This window comes from Argopecten irradians, chromosome 7 (assembly GCF_041381155.1).
Source record: "Argopecten irradians isolate NY chromosome 7, Ai_NY, whole genome shotgun sequence".
NCBI classification, from domain to species: Eukaryota; Metazoa; Mollusca; class Bivalvia; order Pectinida; family Pectinidae; genus Argopecten; species Argopecten irradians.
The window spans coordinates 43,072,713-43,090,075 of NC_091140.1; the positions used below are offsets into that span (position 1 = coordinate 43,072,713).

Below are 17,363 nucleotides of genomic sequence, written 5' to 3' on the forward strand. Positions count from 1 at the left end.
TAGCAGGATTGTACATAGAGCTAAATTAACAACTCGAAACTGCTCGGATATAGCTTTTGCATCCGAGGAGATCCGAATGCAAAAGCATTAGCCATTTGACCTTCCCGACCTTGTAAAGTTGAATTCCATTACAATGGTATTACCAGTCATCTCTCATGTCGCCTATTGTAAATCGATTTATTATTATTACATTATATTATGACTCGTTTCCTATTTCTAAATGTGGTTTTCTTACTAATGTTATTATAATTTTATTTTTCCAAACTTTTCTTCTTCTTATAGTGCTTTTTTCTCATATACCTAATTGCTATCTGGATTTACTTTTCTGTCTTTTTTAAGTGCTTTTATTTATTACGTTCTGTAAAGTGTTGTATTATCTGTAAATAAATCAATGCTGCCAATGTTTTTTCGGTCGGTGTATTTATTTCACCGAATAATGACAACATCATATGAAGTAAATGAAGTTATCCCCGTTGGGATATAATTACATATGAAAATAATGACAACAAAAATTAATTAAAAAATGACATTATACATATTAAGCGAAATACAGATACATACCAAAACTCAACATATATCTGTTCTTGCGGATTGACTTTGATTGCAATGTCATTATTTTTTGTGCGAAATTTACATAGGTTTCGCGGGAAAAATTACGAAGAAATGTTCTCAACCATTTGACGTAACAATAAATACCTTCTATTCGGGGACACCACAGTATGATCCCTTGCCTAGAATCAGAACATCTCGGGACATACTAGTACTCTTAGCAGTTTATACTTCCGAGATTATTAACCACACTTAAGATTTCGAAGGCGACACACTGATTGGCTCACCATAGGGGTCATGGTGTGGTGATCCGGAACGAGGAATTGTAAAATCTTGTATTGGAGCGTATTATGAAGCGTCGTAGTGAAGTGAAATTTCAGGTCTTAGTTTATTTAGATTGGGTTTGTTTTGTGTGGGCTTGAATCAGGTTGTTTACTCCTGGTACATGTGAAAACTGGAACATCCTGTAAGAGGTCATATTCTGATGGACCTTTCCGATTATCCAAACCGTTTTTTCGGAAAATTCATTTTGAATTCTATAAAGCAAAAAAGGTACAATTTTCAAATACCATTTCTTTGTAAGGTAATTTCTTATCAAGCCTATTCTTTAATAGCATAATTGCATATCATAGTGTTATCTGCAATTTCGAGTAGGTCTTAATTGTTACGTCATATGTTTGAGAATGAACGTATCTTTGTTCTCACAAGCTGATTATATCCTAATAGATAATCGCCCACACGATCTGTTATCACTGTGATAAGCAAACACGGAATAGTTGTATGGTGCATACTAAAGGACAGTGTTAACCAGTTATTTGTCTTTAAACCTCTAGTACATCTGTATTCTGTATTTGCAAATCACATAATCTTAAATTTCTGCCCTTATGGGTAGGTATTAATTGTAACACCATGTGTTTGTGAGTGTAATGTTACAGTTTTCAAAGAATATTGCTTGCAAATTAATGATTTTACAATTAATATCTTGTCACATAACTCTGTAATGTGAAAAAGCGGAATAAAAGGACTATAAAACAACTTATTTTGATGTATTATGTCAACTGCATCAGAGTCAGGATAAGTATTTTCATTTCCATTTGTCTTTTCTCGAAGAGTGACCTCGTCTGTTTGCCTTCAAGTGGAGCGTTAGAATGTACCAGCTGCGCCCATCGCATGATCGTAAAAGGTGTCGAAATTAGGGATTGAATCTTCTTTCTTCAATTCATGCTCTATCTTTTAAAATATCTTCTTTCACACCGCCATAACCATAAGTTAAGTATTCTTTTACTGTGAAAAATGGTCTGGGTCATGTCCCCGTGGTGTATAAATACGATAGTATCTATTCCTTCTTAAAGTTCATCATGAAGGCAGAATATTTTGACGAGTTGGTGTGTACTGTTTTCGGTGTTTTAAGCAGCATGATTCATTGAGATGCCACTTTAAAGGTGGTCACTATTTTCCACTATATATGGCAATACTGGCCTGGACTGCCTGTCGTAGTTTTTTTTTCTACTCTCTCCACTAAGCTTCTCAGCCTAGCGGAGAGAAATGGTACTAAGGCAGGTAATCCAGTCTAAAGCTAGGCTTCTCAGCGAAAGAGATCACGGTCTCCCCAAACAAGCATGCAAACACTCAACACGTTGCATACAAGGGAGGCTATCCATCAATGACTTTTAGTTGTTATATATTGTTCAGCATAATCAATGCATGTTCATTATGACTAGTTCTGCATGGATAATTTTGTATATTTATTTCATATGAGATGAGAAATTTTGGCGATTATCTCTTTATAACTAATAACTCGCTGCGATACTTGTTCGCCCATCTTAATTTGCGAGTGTTGAAGTTAACTTGACCTTGGATATAGCGAAATAAAATCTCCCACAAATTAAAACAACATTACAGTATTGTTAAAGCATTTCATTATATTGATTATTGATTTTTTTTGTTCCTTGCCTCACCTTTATTTATATTGTTGTTACTGAGTATAAATTATGTAAAAATAATACATGTTACTTAAGCATATAAAACAAGACATATGCATTACATGAAATACATTTATGGAATTATACATTACATTGGAAGCAAATGCACATCGACATTTTAATTTTCATTTAATATAAATTTAATACAGGGTTGAAATTCTTTGGTTTAAACAATGATTTACATATAGTCATCAGTGAAACAATATTCATCTTGATCGGGGGTAGAAATACAAATACTGTGAAGACTACATTAAGCACACTCTTCCTTTTCATTTTGTTTCCAATAGTCCTCATCATACTTGAATTTTCCTTACTTTCGTTTTCTTTCCTTTCTTTTCAAATGCGGTGCTAGGTCCCAGGGACGGATGCGATATAGCTTGGCTAGCTAAATTCCACATGCCTCGCATTCTCTTCCACAAATCGTCATTCACCTGCTTTGCTGGTTCGTAGAACGTTACTTTCTCTGGAACTTTGGCATGGGTTGCTTCCTGGGACTTGGGTAGTGAGTCCAAATCCGTGTTCGCCCTTCTGAACATCACCATGCTATCGTCCTGCGATAACGCAACCAAAAACATCAAAATATTGCAACAGAAATAGGTGTATTTTTTCAACATTGCATCTTTCGTAATGCAGAGATATTGTAATCTATTGTGGGATATTGATATTGATATACTATTTTTTGTGACATAATGGCGGTCACATTAATTTTGGAGAAACAAGAAGGCCGTCGTACATATATGCGTACATTGTATTATTAAAGCCCTGTGTAGTAAAAGTAATAATTTAAGCATTCTGCAATTGGAAAGAAAAAAATAATAAATATCTTCTTTTCAGACCGGATATCTCTGCATTACGGAAAGAGTTTATTCAGCAAAATTGATCAAGACCTAATAGATACTGTCATTTTGTTACATTTCTATTACTTATACCTTCATTAAATGGATTTACCTCGAGAGATATTATAAAACACACGGTCATACATGGGAATGGATGTGCGTAAGGAGAGGGGTTGAGTGAAGGTAGGCGGGACTGAAACCAAAAAGGAAAGTACTACATATAGACCTACCTGCCGACCACCACTCCTCGCTGATCGAAGCACCAATTCTTTTGTTTCCAAGCGTCCCTTTAGAATTAAGTCATAAACAAGCAACATTCAACACAACGTACTTTAAATGTTAAATTTATATATACTTTAATTTAAGGTTTTTCATGATTTTCTGTATTTGCATATCACAGAGTTACCTGCCCTTGCGGATAGGAATTGATTGTGACAATGTATGTTTCTGTGTGTAACGTCATACATTTTTAGGAAAAAACGACATGATTTCCGTTCACAAAACAATGACGTCATAATGGATACCAATTCGCAAGGTAGATAACTTTTTAATATTCAATTCTATGCAAAGACACAATAAATTCGTGTTGTATTGATAAAAGATCATCGAGGTTATATGGAACTTGTTTTCTACGCAACTGTGTGCTCTGAATCAGTGATGCACAATGATCGAGTAAAATAAAGTCGACTAAGACAGGCGCTTTTTCTGTATTATTTGTTCTGCTTGCAATGCGGCCTGTAGACTTGTGTCAATCATTTTTTTAATCATAAAAACAATCATTCCCATAAAATCATGTGCACATATTAAAATATTATCCATTATAACGAAGGTTGCTTTCATTTGACTCACTAAAGATATGAGAAAGAGAAAAATAAAATCACACAAATAAAAAAAATCATTTTTTTTAAAAATAACGAAACTAATGATAAAAAATCAATTCCAAGATATTTTTCACAGAATATGTATGGAATCACAGATACAATACAGTTCAGTTAGTAGTGGTGTTATTGATTTTTTCGTGATTTTAGACAAATCTTTAACACCTATCAATTGCCTTACCGCATTGGCGTAGATATCTGAAAGAAAACAATAGTGCATATACACCATTTTATCATCATATGTAACAGGGACAAATAAGAGTAATGACAATAGGATCAAATTCACACATTGGATGGTATATAATCTATACTTAAGGGAATGAAATAAAAGAAAATGGGAGAAAGGGGGGCAAGATGAAATTAAAGAAATTGCATCACATGCAATGTTAACCAAAGGTTTGAGGAAATAAGGCATGCAAATGTTACAGTCGTTGGATAATAAGAAGAGACCAAAGAAGGTATGGTGTTGTTGCGATGCAATGTACATCTGGTATTGTTACTAGAGTCGAGGTATTTCCAAATAATTTCCTATGCTATGAACACCATTTACAAATAACATTGAAATCTTGATTTTTTTAACTTTAGAGTTTAAGGTCTTCATTATTTCTAAATATTAACTAACAAGGACAGTTTTTCGTAATATGAGTATAAGTATTCCACATATAATGTACATGATCAATCTACTTAAACTAGCTTGTATACAAATACAGGTCATTACCGCAAAATGACAAAAACATACTCTGTGTAAAAAAATATCAATTCATTTCCGCATGAAAAATGCTTTACAGGGGATAACGTTTTCATATCTTTTGCCATATAAACAACAACATATTTGGTGTTATACGTACGTTGATATCTGCCTGCTCGACCTGTGTCATGCTCGGGGCGGTTTTCGGTGTGGTGCCCCGTCGCATACCCCAACTACTGGTCGGTGGTTTTAGAGCCGGTGACTCCTAATTACAATGATAAATGTGTCATGTACAGTTATTTCGGGTTTTTTTATAATGAATTACGTATTGAGATATTTTGCCAGTATTTGATTTAATGTAATTACTTTAACTCGTAGGAAGGTGTTGTCGTGGATATGTTTATCCAAAAGAATTTCTGACAATTTACATACTCATTTTTACTCAAACGTATTGTAGTTTAATACAAGGCATCTATGCACTCATTTTACAACAAAACAAAAATTACAAAACTGCTTGCCATTAAAGAATTCGTTTGAAGCACATAGATATCCAATTCAATTGCAGCACAGGCACATATTAATAGGCCATTGTGTCAGAAAGTCTGATTATTGTAATATACCTGTTATTTGTTTTAAAATAAGTAAACATAAAATCATAAAAAAAGATATTAAACCTCTAGCCCATCGGTCACCTACCCGACTACTAGCCTCCATTGGATGTTTCATGATCGGCACTTTCTTCCTCTTCTTGATAAGGTCGGCTAACGTCTCCCCTTTCTTCATCCTCATCTTGTAAGCCTTCTCTCGGAGTGACTCCTCCTTCACTCCGGATGGCTTCGATGTCAGTTCTTTCTCCTTTTCGTCCACTTCCGGCATGCCGTCCTCCTTCACTTCCGTGTTTATCTATGTCAACATCCGCCCATGATATAATACTACATTTAAACACTTTCAAAGCATATTTTACGATTATGTGATAATAACGATATCTTGGTCGGCAAATTAAGAAAACCAACACTAATATTATTTGTTCGTCATTGCTATGTAATAATCAATATCACTAAAGTTATGTTATCAGATTCATGATTTTGTATCAAAATCAAGATTTGTTTTTATTTTTAGAAACGAGCCGCCATTTGACACTGTTCCTACACTGAAATTCTAAACCCTTAAGAATCATTTATTCTTCCATGATGTTTGACTTCGACATAAACATTCAAATGAATGAATATGGTTTGTCTTGCAATCGATAGACTGTTGTATGTTGATTTATGTTATTATTATTTACATTTGAATTGGACAGGATCAGGAAAACATGTTAGTCACACTGACAGGTAGGTGGATATCTAATACACACAAATGCAGATTTCTCAACATTGCTTATTACTTCTTTTTCTCTCTTAAGAACTATGAAAAAGAATGGTCTAGTGAAATATTAAAAGTAAGTGTAATTAGAATTTTCGCGTGAAATTGGTTCAATTTTTTTAAAGAAGACAAATAGAAGACAAAACTGATAGATTTAACATTTATCCGCATAAACATGAAAGTCTTTTAAGCGCGTTGCATAAATCAATAGATTTTAGACGGTCTATTCTGCATTGCAATTGATATCCTCAAAAGAAAAAAATATCATAAGGAACATAAAAAAATTTGTAAGCAATAAGCTTCCGTTCAGTTAAAAGAAAACTTGCATTCTGACAGTGATGTTAGCCCCGAGTGCCTGAGTTACATACCATGTACTTTTTTTTCTTTTTCTGACGTTTCGCCGGCATCTTCAATAGAAGCGTTGATGTGCCGAATGTGATTTTATCTTTTGTATTTAGATGATTTTTCTTCTGCAAAACAGAGTTTGCAGCCATACAGAATATGCCTAACAACAATACGTCTAGCTTATATAATTACCGGTAAGGGGGTTTTAGGATCAGGTGGGTGGAATGGTCATTTTCAGGGTCACAAATCTGAATCTAAAATCAAACTTTAATAATCTGACTGGAAAAAATAAAACAACTACAAATTTATAAATTAATTGATAGGATAAGGAATTATCACGCTTGGTCAGATTACTCTTTCATGGTCAAATTGAGCAGGAAAAAACCGGGAAAAAATGGAATATCTGGATATGGGCAGCAAGCTGGAAGAAGGGTTCAAAAGGTCCAAAAGGGTTCGCTGCAGGAAAGATTACATTGATAAAATCATAATTTATTTCACGATGTCATAAAACTCTTCAAACTTGGGACACAAGCTTTGGAAACAAACCGTATGTGAGTGAGTTTTCCTTTTATTCTTTGAATCCGTTTCCACAGCGACTCTGTCTGTCGATATTCGACTTTTTGCACTTTTCTTCCGTCGACGTCGCCTCTTTTTATGTTTAGCACTAGAAGCGTCGACCAACCCAGTCTTACCGCCGTCGTCGTCATCCGGAGGTCGCGGAGTAGCGGACTGTACAACAATTCTAGGAATATCGTCCGTCAACGAAAATTCAGTAATGTCTTTAACTTCGTATTCGTCATCGTCAGAATCCACATCGTGACCGTAGTCGTCCAAATCTGAAATTGGGGATTGCACATCCTCACGTTCCGAGACAGGAGGCATGGAAATCAGAATAGACTCTTCCCTGCGAATCATGTTTCCATTCTTGTCTGAAGAGATCACGCCATCGTGAACGTTTTTCCGTCTGTTGCGGATTTCACCGTTAGCGAACTTAGGATCGGGTCTAGCAGCTTCCTCTATCTTCCTCTTCTCGTAATTCACCCAGCAGAAGTAGCTGACAATTATCGCAACGACGATGACTATAAGTGGAATCACTACAGCGAGGGCTATCGTAGCGGCGTTCACAGATTCAGATGATGTTGCTGAAACTTGAATGCCGTAATGGCAGTTCAATCAGTACGAAACATACTATTTTAAGCACCGCAATAGAGCATGACAAAGAAAGCAGTAAAAATCTAATTAATACACTATTAATAATTTTAACTTTAATGAAAAGCCTTTTCCATAACATTTATTTCCATCTTAGCAATTTTTGAATCATTCTGAAAAGTATTTGGGCTGTGAGTGATTATAGATTATAAATTATAGTATGTCAAAGAGAAAAGTTACATATTCATCAAGACAGTAATGAGATCTATAAATATGCGATATTAATAATTTTTGATAATACTTGAAATAAATATGCAAGATTCTTAAATTTTAATATACAGTATAAACCGGATGACACTCGGACCAACATATTTGGACAGAAAAGATAGTTGCAGATTATACAGGTTTAATGGAACTAATTCAAATACCACGTGACATCCGATAACGTTTGTGCGAGACTAGTATCTCCAGTGGTGATGGACGTAACTATTTGTTATCTTACCGCTAAAATGACGTAAGCGCGGGATATCATCATTTGACGTCATTCCATCACCAATAAAAACAATAGTCCCGCACAAACGCTATCGGGTATGACGTGGTACGTTACGTATTTCCATTATCAAATGACGAAAGGTGCCACACAGTCATACCAGAATATTTGGATAGTATAGATAGGTTTCGTATTATACAGGTATCATTGTTTAATGAAGAAAAAAAATGCCAGAATAGATAGGGATCCACAAGTTATACTGTAAAGTCGAAAGTGTTACGCCAGTACTCAAATAAATTATGAAAAGTGTGCGATACTTACGGCAAGAACCTGTTAAAACAGACAAGTTTTTTTTGTTTGTTAAGAAATGACAAACATAGCAATTTTCAATATTTTGCTTAATACTTACCAATTCAAACAATAAAGCTTACAATAAACAACTATATAGAGTGAATTGATTTCTTGACAATGGAAGACGCCTAAATCAAAGTAAGAGATTTTTAATGAAACTAGGCAATAACCTTTTAAGTAAAAAATTAACTGCCAAAAAAAAATATATAAAACTCATACAGAAAGCCTTTCTTGAGAAAGTTAAAGCTGTGATATTAGCTGACAAAATAACATGGAAAGTGCATACTTACTTGAGAGACTGAAGACAAGGATAGCTCCCGGAGAAACAATTGAGGTAGATGTCTGGTTTTCATGGCATTGTTTGGGGTATTGTGTGAGGTATCGGTTATCTCCTGATGACGTCATTACCTTAAGTATAAAAAAGGGAAATAAGACTGTATCATGCAGGTATTTCTTCTGTTGTGGATCAATATTTTCAAAATACCAAATTGAATAACAACACTTAAATCGAATATAATATTAAGCAATATTGCTATGTTTTCTTGCTGTTGTAAACGTCAGTAGTTAAAGAACTGGAATAAATTTAATTAAAAATGTTACTAAAATAGATTGTTGTGAATTAATGTGTCTCAGACATTTGAGTATATCTAAAGGTTTATAAAAACTTCTCGGTAGTGAATCAGGCATTTTCTATAATTTTATAAAATAAATTCCAGATAACCCGCACTGGCAGATTGCCTGCGGGTTTTACGTCGATGTACATATGTATGTAAAGTTTGTACAATGTACTTATAATAACAGGTGAGTCTATATGCTGTAATGCTTTCATTTGGAGAGGAGAACAAAGGTTTATTTATTATAGATGTGTAAAGTTATTAGCATATTATTTGTTTGAAAGTCCATGTGAAATTACTTTAATGTAGTACGTAGCAGCGTAACTCAGCTATTGATCATTCACTTGTTATTTTGTGTGTCTTTAAAATAGCTTATAACTTATAGGCTGATTATTTTTCTATCTTCGTAATAACTTCCACAGATAACCCGCATCGACAGATAACCCGCATAGACAGATAACCCGCATTAGACATCTTTTATGTTAAAAATCATATAGTGGGACAAAACGTAGGATATTGCGGTAGTTTTATTAAGTGTATTAAGAATGGCGGAATCGAGTATTAAGAAAACAACCTTATACTGTAATACATGATCGGAACATGTATTTGAAAATGGTTGGATGAGAGGAAGAAAGTGATACTCACTAAACAGGAAAAGCGATATGTCGATGACTCGTCTGTGGTGGAGTCGTTGTTGTACATATTAATGTATGTCGTCGAATTAGACGTAAAGCTGTACAAACAATTCAACGTTCCACTACCTGTAATATGCAATATTTATTTGAAAAAAAATACATTCAAGGAAAATGTAGATGACAACGACGATGACGTTGGTTGTGGTGATGATATTTTGGTGGTGGTTGTGGTGATGGTGGTGGTGGTGGTGATGAGGGTGATGGTGGTGGTGTGATGGTGATGGTGTGTGGTGATGGTGTGTGGTGGTGGTGGTGGTGTGATGGTGGTGATGTGTGGTGGTGGTGGTGATGGTGATGGTGATGATGGTGATGATGATGATGATGATGATGATGATGGTGGTGGTGGTGATTGGTGGTGGTGGTGATGGTGGTGATGGTGGTGGTGGTGGTGGTGATGGTGGTGGTGGTGGTGATGATGGTGGTGGTGGTGGTGATGTTGGTGGTGGTGGTGGTGGTGGTGGTGGTGGTGGTGGTGGTGATGGTGATGGTGGTGATGGTGATGGTGATGTGGAGGGTGATGATGGTGGTGGTGATGGTGGTGGTGGGGAGAGGTGGTGAGGGGCATAAGGACGATAAAGAAATAGTATCAGTATGGCAGTAAAATAAGGTGATGGGAATGAACAGGAAGTTGAATGTTGTGAGAAGCGGGAGAAAAAGCAGGAACAGAATCATTGTCATTAGAAATTGACTGTAGTAATATTCAAGATGTTTTAATTATTTTTTCGCTGTTTTTATATTTGCATTAGACTCTTTATTTTTATTTTATTTAAATATTTTATTAAAAAATGGAGAAAAAGCAGGAACAGAATCAATAATTGACTGTAGTAATATTCAAGATGTTTAATTATTTTTTTCGCTGTTTTTATATTTGCATTAGACTCATTTGTTTTAAAAATATTTCATTTTTATATTATTTTTTTAAATCTTTTATTTTTGAAAATATAAGATATTCTGCTTAATAAATATAACGTAAGCATAATTTTGCGTGTAAGTGGTAACTATTTATGTCTTTGTCCTTTTACCAATTTGTACTCACTTGAATACATAACCATCTGGGTACATGATGAGTATGAGAACGTTATAGCGGTAGTAGATGTACATCCGTCAGCAGATGTTGTGTTACCAGCACATACGTCACTTCCGCTTCCATCATCGAAAGTGTATGTCCACAATAAACGGAGATCGGACGGACAGTCCACGGGGGCAGTAGAAATGTCATCTGAAATCCAGAAACACATTTTTTCGTATTAAGTGAACATTAACATGATTTGTGAGTTGATTATGTGCATCGTTCTATATATTAAAAGCTAAATATAAGATTGACAGCCTTTCCTGTATGTGGTGCATGTGTCCATGTGTCTTGTGTGGCTGCGGTATGTTAGTGTAGAGTCTCGTTGTGATAGTGGGGAATTTGCTACGTTGTGGCATACACATAATCAATCATTTTTTTTATTTAAAATATACTGATGATAAGTAAATTAATTAGTTTGGTCATCCCCTTATCACTTGCTATCTTATTCTATTTCGAAGCTGCATACTAATAGAAAAAAAAATATCTTTATATCTTATCACATTCCTCAATAATGTCATTTGAATTTCTTCTCTTACTCTTGTCAGAATTCATTTGCCTCTTGGCCAAGACGCTTCATGGTCAGTTGTTATACTACTAGGCGCTCAGCAATTCAGAGATGGGACAACTGATTCACCCTTGTCTGAAACATTACCGTGCAATTCAAGGCATACATAACCCGAAACCTCAGCTCACTGACACAGAAAATTAATTTTGAAGCACAATTTTTGCATGTAGTGCGTCATCCTGACGCTTCACATTTTGATCACCACGGCATATAAGGATTGAGTATATGTGCATCCAGACCTCAACAAAGTGTAGCCTCAAAAACACGTACAATTTCCCGCATTTGTCATCCCTTATTAAAGAATGAAGTGTATCAGCCAAATGAATACGTCGGTTTCGAGATCTCAAAACGGCATTGGTAAAGTACAATTTACCGTCGATAGGCCCACCATCCGGTGATTATGACGTCATCATTTGACGTGAGTTTCGTGACGGCATAATCACTAGAAGGTGGGACTAATCGATGGTAAATTGTACTTTATACACGTCGTTTTGGGATCTCAAAACTACCTTATTGGGAAAAACTAAATATGTGGTTTGAGGGAAGTGAATGATGACGTTGTAGGACATTAAAAGACAGAATTTACTGAACATAAGGTCAACTTACTATCCTTGACCATTACATAATGTGTTCCGGAAGGGTAAGATGTCCGGTCACACACTGTTGATACGTTCAAAGGAGAGGCGGGAGTGGACGTCTTCAGGCGGTCATTTCCAGCAGCACTGTTAGGTTCTGTAACAGATAAAGCGAAAACATAGAGAATATAGTCAATGTTGTTTGTTTTTGTATAGTAAGTCTTAACAGTGGAGTCCTCAATGATAAAGTGAGAACACTCCATTATTTCAACAATTCTTTGCAACCGACCTTTTTAATATCAGAGATTAAAGGCTAAAGAGGGAATTACCTATACCTATACATTGATCAATCTACCAGTCTATGTGATATAAAAAATAAATATTGAGGCTTTTAGGCCTAGGAAAGTACTATATAAAAATCAAGTGGGAATTATTTACCATAACTTGAAATGTGAATCATTGTCTGGAAACAGTGCAATATCAATAAAACCATCTCTATTAGAATCTAGTATCAGTAACTCTGATCTGGAATGCACATGTATTGATATCTTATATAAATTATATATTTTTGCAACCACCTGCGTCTAAAAACTATTTTCGTCTCAGGACTGAAAGTGGATTGCCAATTTTGCCTTTCTGATTTCTCGTCAAAACACATTTTTCTAGGGCAATTAGTATTTATTTCTTACAAACCTCTTAACTACATATGATATATTATCTCTAAGTAAGAGGTAACGTTTGTGTAGAACAAAGAACCTCATTCCGCCCTGTAGACATATTTTGACTCCTCTTAATCAAAGATTAGACCAGTCCATTATGAAATTTCAGGGGTGAATGATCATGAGTTGAAAACACCTTATGTGTCCATTGCTACTTACCTGTGCCAATAAAGTAGGTGAATTGTGCTGAGTTTACCTCTGTTAATACGAAACATAAGTAAGCTTCAAACTGGAGACTGAGATAATTAAAAGGTGGAGATCTGCAAATAAAATTGTCGAATTATTTAAACAAAGCTAAAACTGAGAGAGTTTTGAATGTAATATAGTAAACATAGAAATACCATATGATTGGTTTGGGCATCGTATTTACATCTTATTAATAGCCAGGATAATTTAAGGATGGACTTCCGTGTATGTGGTGTGTTGCGTGTGTGAAGTGTGTGGTGCATGTTTTGGGAGACAGTGGTATATTCATAATGTGTTTTCTTGCATAGTGGAACTCTTGCCCTTCTTTTAGTGCTATATCACTGAAGCATGCCACAAAAGACACCAAGCAACACACCCCACCCGGTCACATTATACTGACAACAGGCGAACCAGTACCCCCATTCCCTTAATGCTGAGCGCTAGGCAGTAGCAGATGATATGAAGGATTCTAACACAGATGTAAAGAATGTGATACCATATTCCACATATGACTAATTACTTCGCGCGATAAAATTACTACAAAATTAATCAATTTATCCATTGTAAAGCACTGTATCATAAATAACAATAATTTAGTCATTAATATTATTATTAGAAAGATGTAATGTATGCAACACTGTTAATAAAATGTACGTGTATTAATTTCTTCTAAAAATTTGCACTTCTGGAGAATTTTTTTTTTAAAATAAGGTTTTTATTATCTAGCGCTGACAAGAGATATAAAAAAGTAATAATTGTTTACAGAATGAGTGTTGAACCTACATAAAATAGACAGCAATGGTGAATGTAGCAACTAAAAACCAATTTAAACTTTTAATTACCGAAACCAGAGTATCTCTTTTGATAGCTTTCTTCAACTATATGATAATTTAATTAACATTGCAACAAACACTTAACATTTGGACATCACTGCTATAATTGAAGGTAGATTACCATTTTTCTTAGTTTGAAGTAAATCACAGAGAACGCCAGTTATAATGAAAAGAAAAAGTATTATACTGATTGCTAATGGGATACATAGAGAATCTTAAATAAGTGGTTGTAATATGAACTTTTTCAAATGAGTTATAAAATATGATATGCCATGAGCCTTTAGCCGAGTGGCATATTAAATCATTTCACTCTTTTGACAAAGATCATATCACATAGTCACGAGTGTAAGATTATATTTATCACATAACTTCAATAAATAGCGATATAAGTAAAACTTTAAATTTCGTCTCTATATGAAAAGGTAGAACCCGGCTCGGATGTGACGTTTCCGTCTACTGAGATAATCATGCGACGTCATATATAGATTATGACGTCAAAACTACATGTGACGTCATAATAGTGTTATTACACACTCGTCTTACGATATTTATGACATGGCCGTATGAAATGGCTGGACGGGCCAGTTATGTGTTAAAGGTTCATATTCATTATCGACGCCATCATTTGTAGTATATACGATGACTTACTTCAACACATACTGCGAGTCCGAGTAGGAATCGCACGTGAAGGTGAAGGTCCCGAAGGTGGTTGTGGGATAGCTCTGAAGCGAGGTCGAGGTGAAAGTCAGGGACCCTTGCTCGCTGCTGGTCCAGGAACCCGCCAGATTAGCAGGCAATGAACATGTACATTCTAAAATGAAAACCAACAATTGTATGAATTCCGGCAGATATCTTCAGCTTGAACTAATTGAGGTAGTCAAAAACACACTGAATGACTGGTTAGTTTCCTAAACTTGTCAGTGATAATAAAGATCAAATCTTTTGATAACAGGAGAAAATCAAAATCTCATATCCTACAACACAAAGTACAATTAGATCTATCCTAAAAACTTAAACCAACTTAATTTCGCGATTGTGGGTCATATACTTTTACTGTTTCTGTGATCAGACCATTTTCGCAGCGAATAATTTTCGCGGTTTCTGAAATAATCGAAATTTAATCGCTCACTAAATACTATTATGTTTGTGTTTTTCAGTATTGTTCCTGTCATTTTGGTAGTGTCTTTTGTTTATTGCTGTGATATTTAATGTTATAAATCTTATTGATCACTATTGTGTAGTGGCTCACTATTTCAACATCGATTATCAATATTTTCCTTTTTAAATTAGTTATCTTGTATTTAGCATTATTAGAAAATAAATGAGGCCAAAATACAAAATCTCAAGTTTGTGCATACAATTAAATGTAACAACTTGTTTGATTAAACTGAATTTCAAAAATGGTTTTACTCTAAATTATTTCCTTGCATAAAGGCAATAGGAAAATGTACTTTCGTATGTTATTGCAACACTTGACACATTGTTAATTAATTAACCTGATGATGAATAAGCTATCTGGCCTATATATTTCTAATTTTGTGTAAAATATATGTTGTTATGTACAATTCTATTGTTGAGTAGCAGGCTAATACTTTAACCTGTTGTTTATGTCATTACGATGAGTTTAAATTTCATTTTGAGTTGTTAATAGTACGTTTATGCATACGATAATAGAATGTAAGTAAGTGTTATGCCATTGGTTTTGAGTTTTTAATTTAACATTAAAGCTCCGTCATGTATGGTCCTTGTTTATATGTGTCTGAAATTTATCTCATGAATTATCTTTCCTTTATAATCATAATAGGTAACACAAAAAATACAAATCTATATTTGTATTTAAAGATATATTCTACACATAAATTTGTTATAAAATCAACTTCAGCGTCACAAAAACGACAAATTAGCCTAACTCATTAACTAGTTCTTGATTCAACATACCTGAATATCGGACAAAGAATGCTATCCATAGCAACGCACCAATCTCCATGGTTTTTGATTGGCCCCTTCCTAAAATATCCACTGTTTACGTCATATTTACTAATGACGTCATCGTAATTATCATCGATTGATACACACAGGTGTCATCTTGACTATACTATGACAATCACGGAATCATGTTGGAAATGTTAGATATAGTAGTCTGTGCTCTACCACCTTGCTAGGTACGGTTTCGGTAATCACATTCGGCTGTAGAATTGCACTAAACAGATTAGAGTCATTGTTTAAGTATAGCTATCAGGTATTTAAGGTATACAATCAATTGTTATAGTAAAACTAGATCAAATGTAATATATGATAAATCGGATTATACCTCATGTAAGGTGGCAGATAAGTTTCCTCGGAAAAGCCGTTCAATTTTGGTATTACGGTAACCAGGGCCAAACGATGAAGTATGGTTAGCTTCATTGCATGTCAGCAACATTTATCAAATCTCATTCCAGTTAATATTTGGATTTCAGAGCTTAATATCAATAATTCAAAGAAATTTCAAATAACCAATAAAAAATAACGCAGGAACAAAACTTTGAAATGAAAATAAACTATTGAATATTGATAATGTATTTAATTTATCGAGGATTAGACATGGTAATCTGGGCCTTTAACTTGTTCAGATCCACACACGCGGACAAGGTGTTCAGGCTGTGTACTAGAACAATTAGTCCTGTAGTTTTACATAGAATAAGCTTAAAAACAGGACGATAATGCCTTACAATACTATTCAAATTGAATTTGTCTGAACCCTAGAGATTAAAGAATTGACTTCTAACGTAAATTGTTCTACTTAGGTCACAGAAGGGATATTTCTAGCTGATAGTATATCCTGTTCATAACTAGTACTAGGTTCATGAATGACAATACAACCTTCTTCTGATGGTCCCCTAAAGTTAACAATACAACATGAAATAACAAGCAAAAAAAGCAAATATAACAAATTTATGTTCCTAACACTTTCGCAAACGCATTATATATTTATTTATGATTAATTATTATCTACTCTGATCGCAAAGTTTGCAAAAGTAAATCACATTCGAAAGACAGTTTGGTTATATTTTTTGGCATAATCGGTTTTAAAATGATGTTGTATGTATTCTATCTTTTTAATGATAAATTGACACTTATTTCTCAAGTGTCTATGTACCGTAAGTAATTCTCGATTTGTAAAATTGCTATCTCATTAAATATACACTTTTTAACATAAACAGATACTACAATTATTTGGTTTCCTTTGGTTTTATCCCAATACTCTAGTGTTTTTAATTATTTTTTAATAACTGAATATTGTTTAACCTGTAATTTTTGCGGATAAAATATTTCGCAATTTGAACTTAACAATAATATTAAATTTTAGCGAATTAAAATTTTATTTAAAAAAATTGTATATACATATATATGAATAACCCATTTCTAAATATTTAGCCGATAATCTTTCGCGATTTTAGCAATGTATCGCAAAATTGCGATAATGTTATCCTC

General features: G+C 34.3%; 1 protein-coding gene across 1 annotated transcript; it reads right to left on the minus strand.

Moving 5' to 3' along the window:
- Positions 1 to 2,589: 2,589 nt before the first annotated feature.
- LOC138328520 (uncharacterized) lies at positions 2,590 to 16,064 on the minus strand. The gene is made up of 13 exons (XM_069275360.1): positions 15,828 to 16,064; positions 14,538 to 14,700; positions 13,030 to 13,130; positions 12,183 to 12,308; positions 10,976 to 11,158; positions 9,890 to 10,005; positions 8,921 to 9,038; positions 8,601 to 8,609; positions 7,187 to 7,782; positions 6,664 to 6,765; positions 5,630 to 5,836; positions 5,094 to 5,198; positions 2,590 to 3,082 (listed from the first exon to the last, which is right to left on the minus strand). The coding sequence occupies exons 1-13, from the start codon at positions 15,874 to 15,876 to the stop codon at positions 2,825 to 2,827; spliced, it is 2,133 nt and encodes a 710-aa protein (XP_069131461.1). The 5' UTR covers positions 15,877 to 16,064; the 3' UTR covers positions 2,590 to 2,824.
- Positions 16,065 to 17,363: the final 1,299 nt, after the last annotated feature.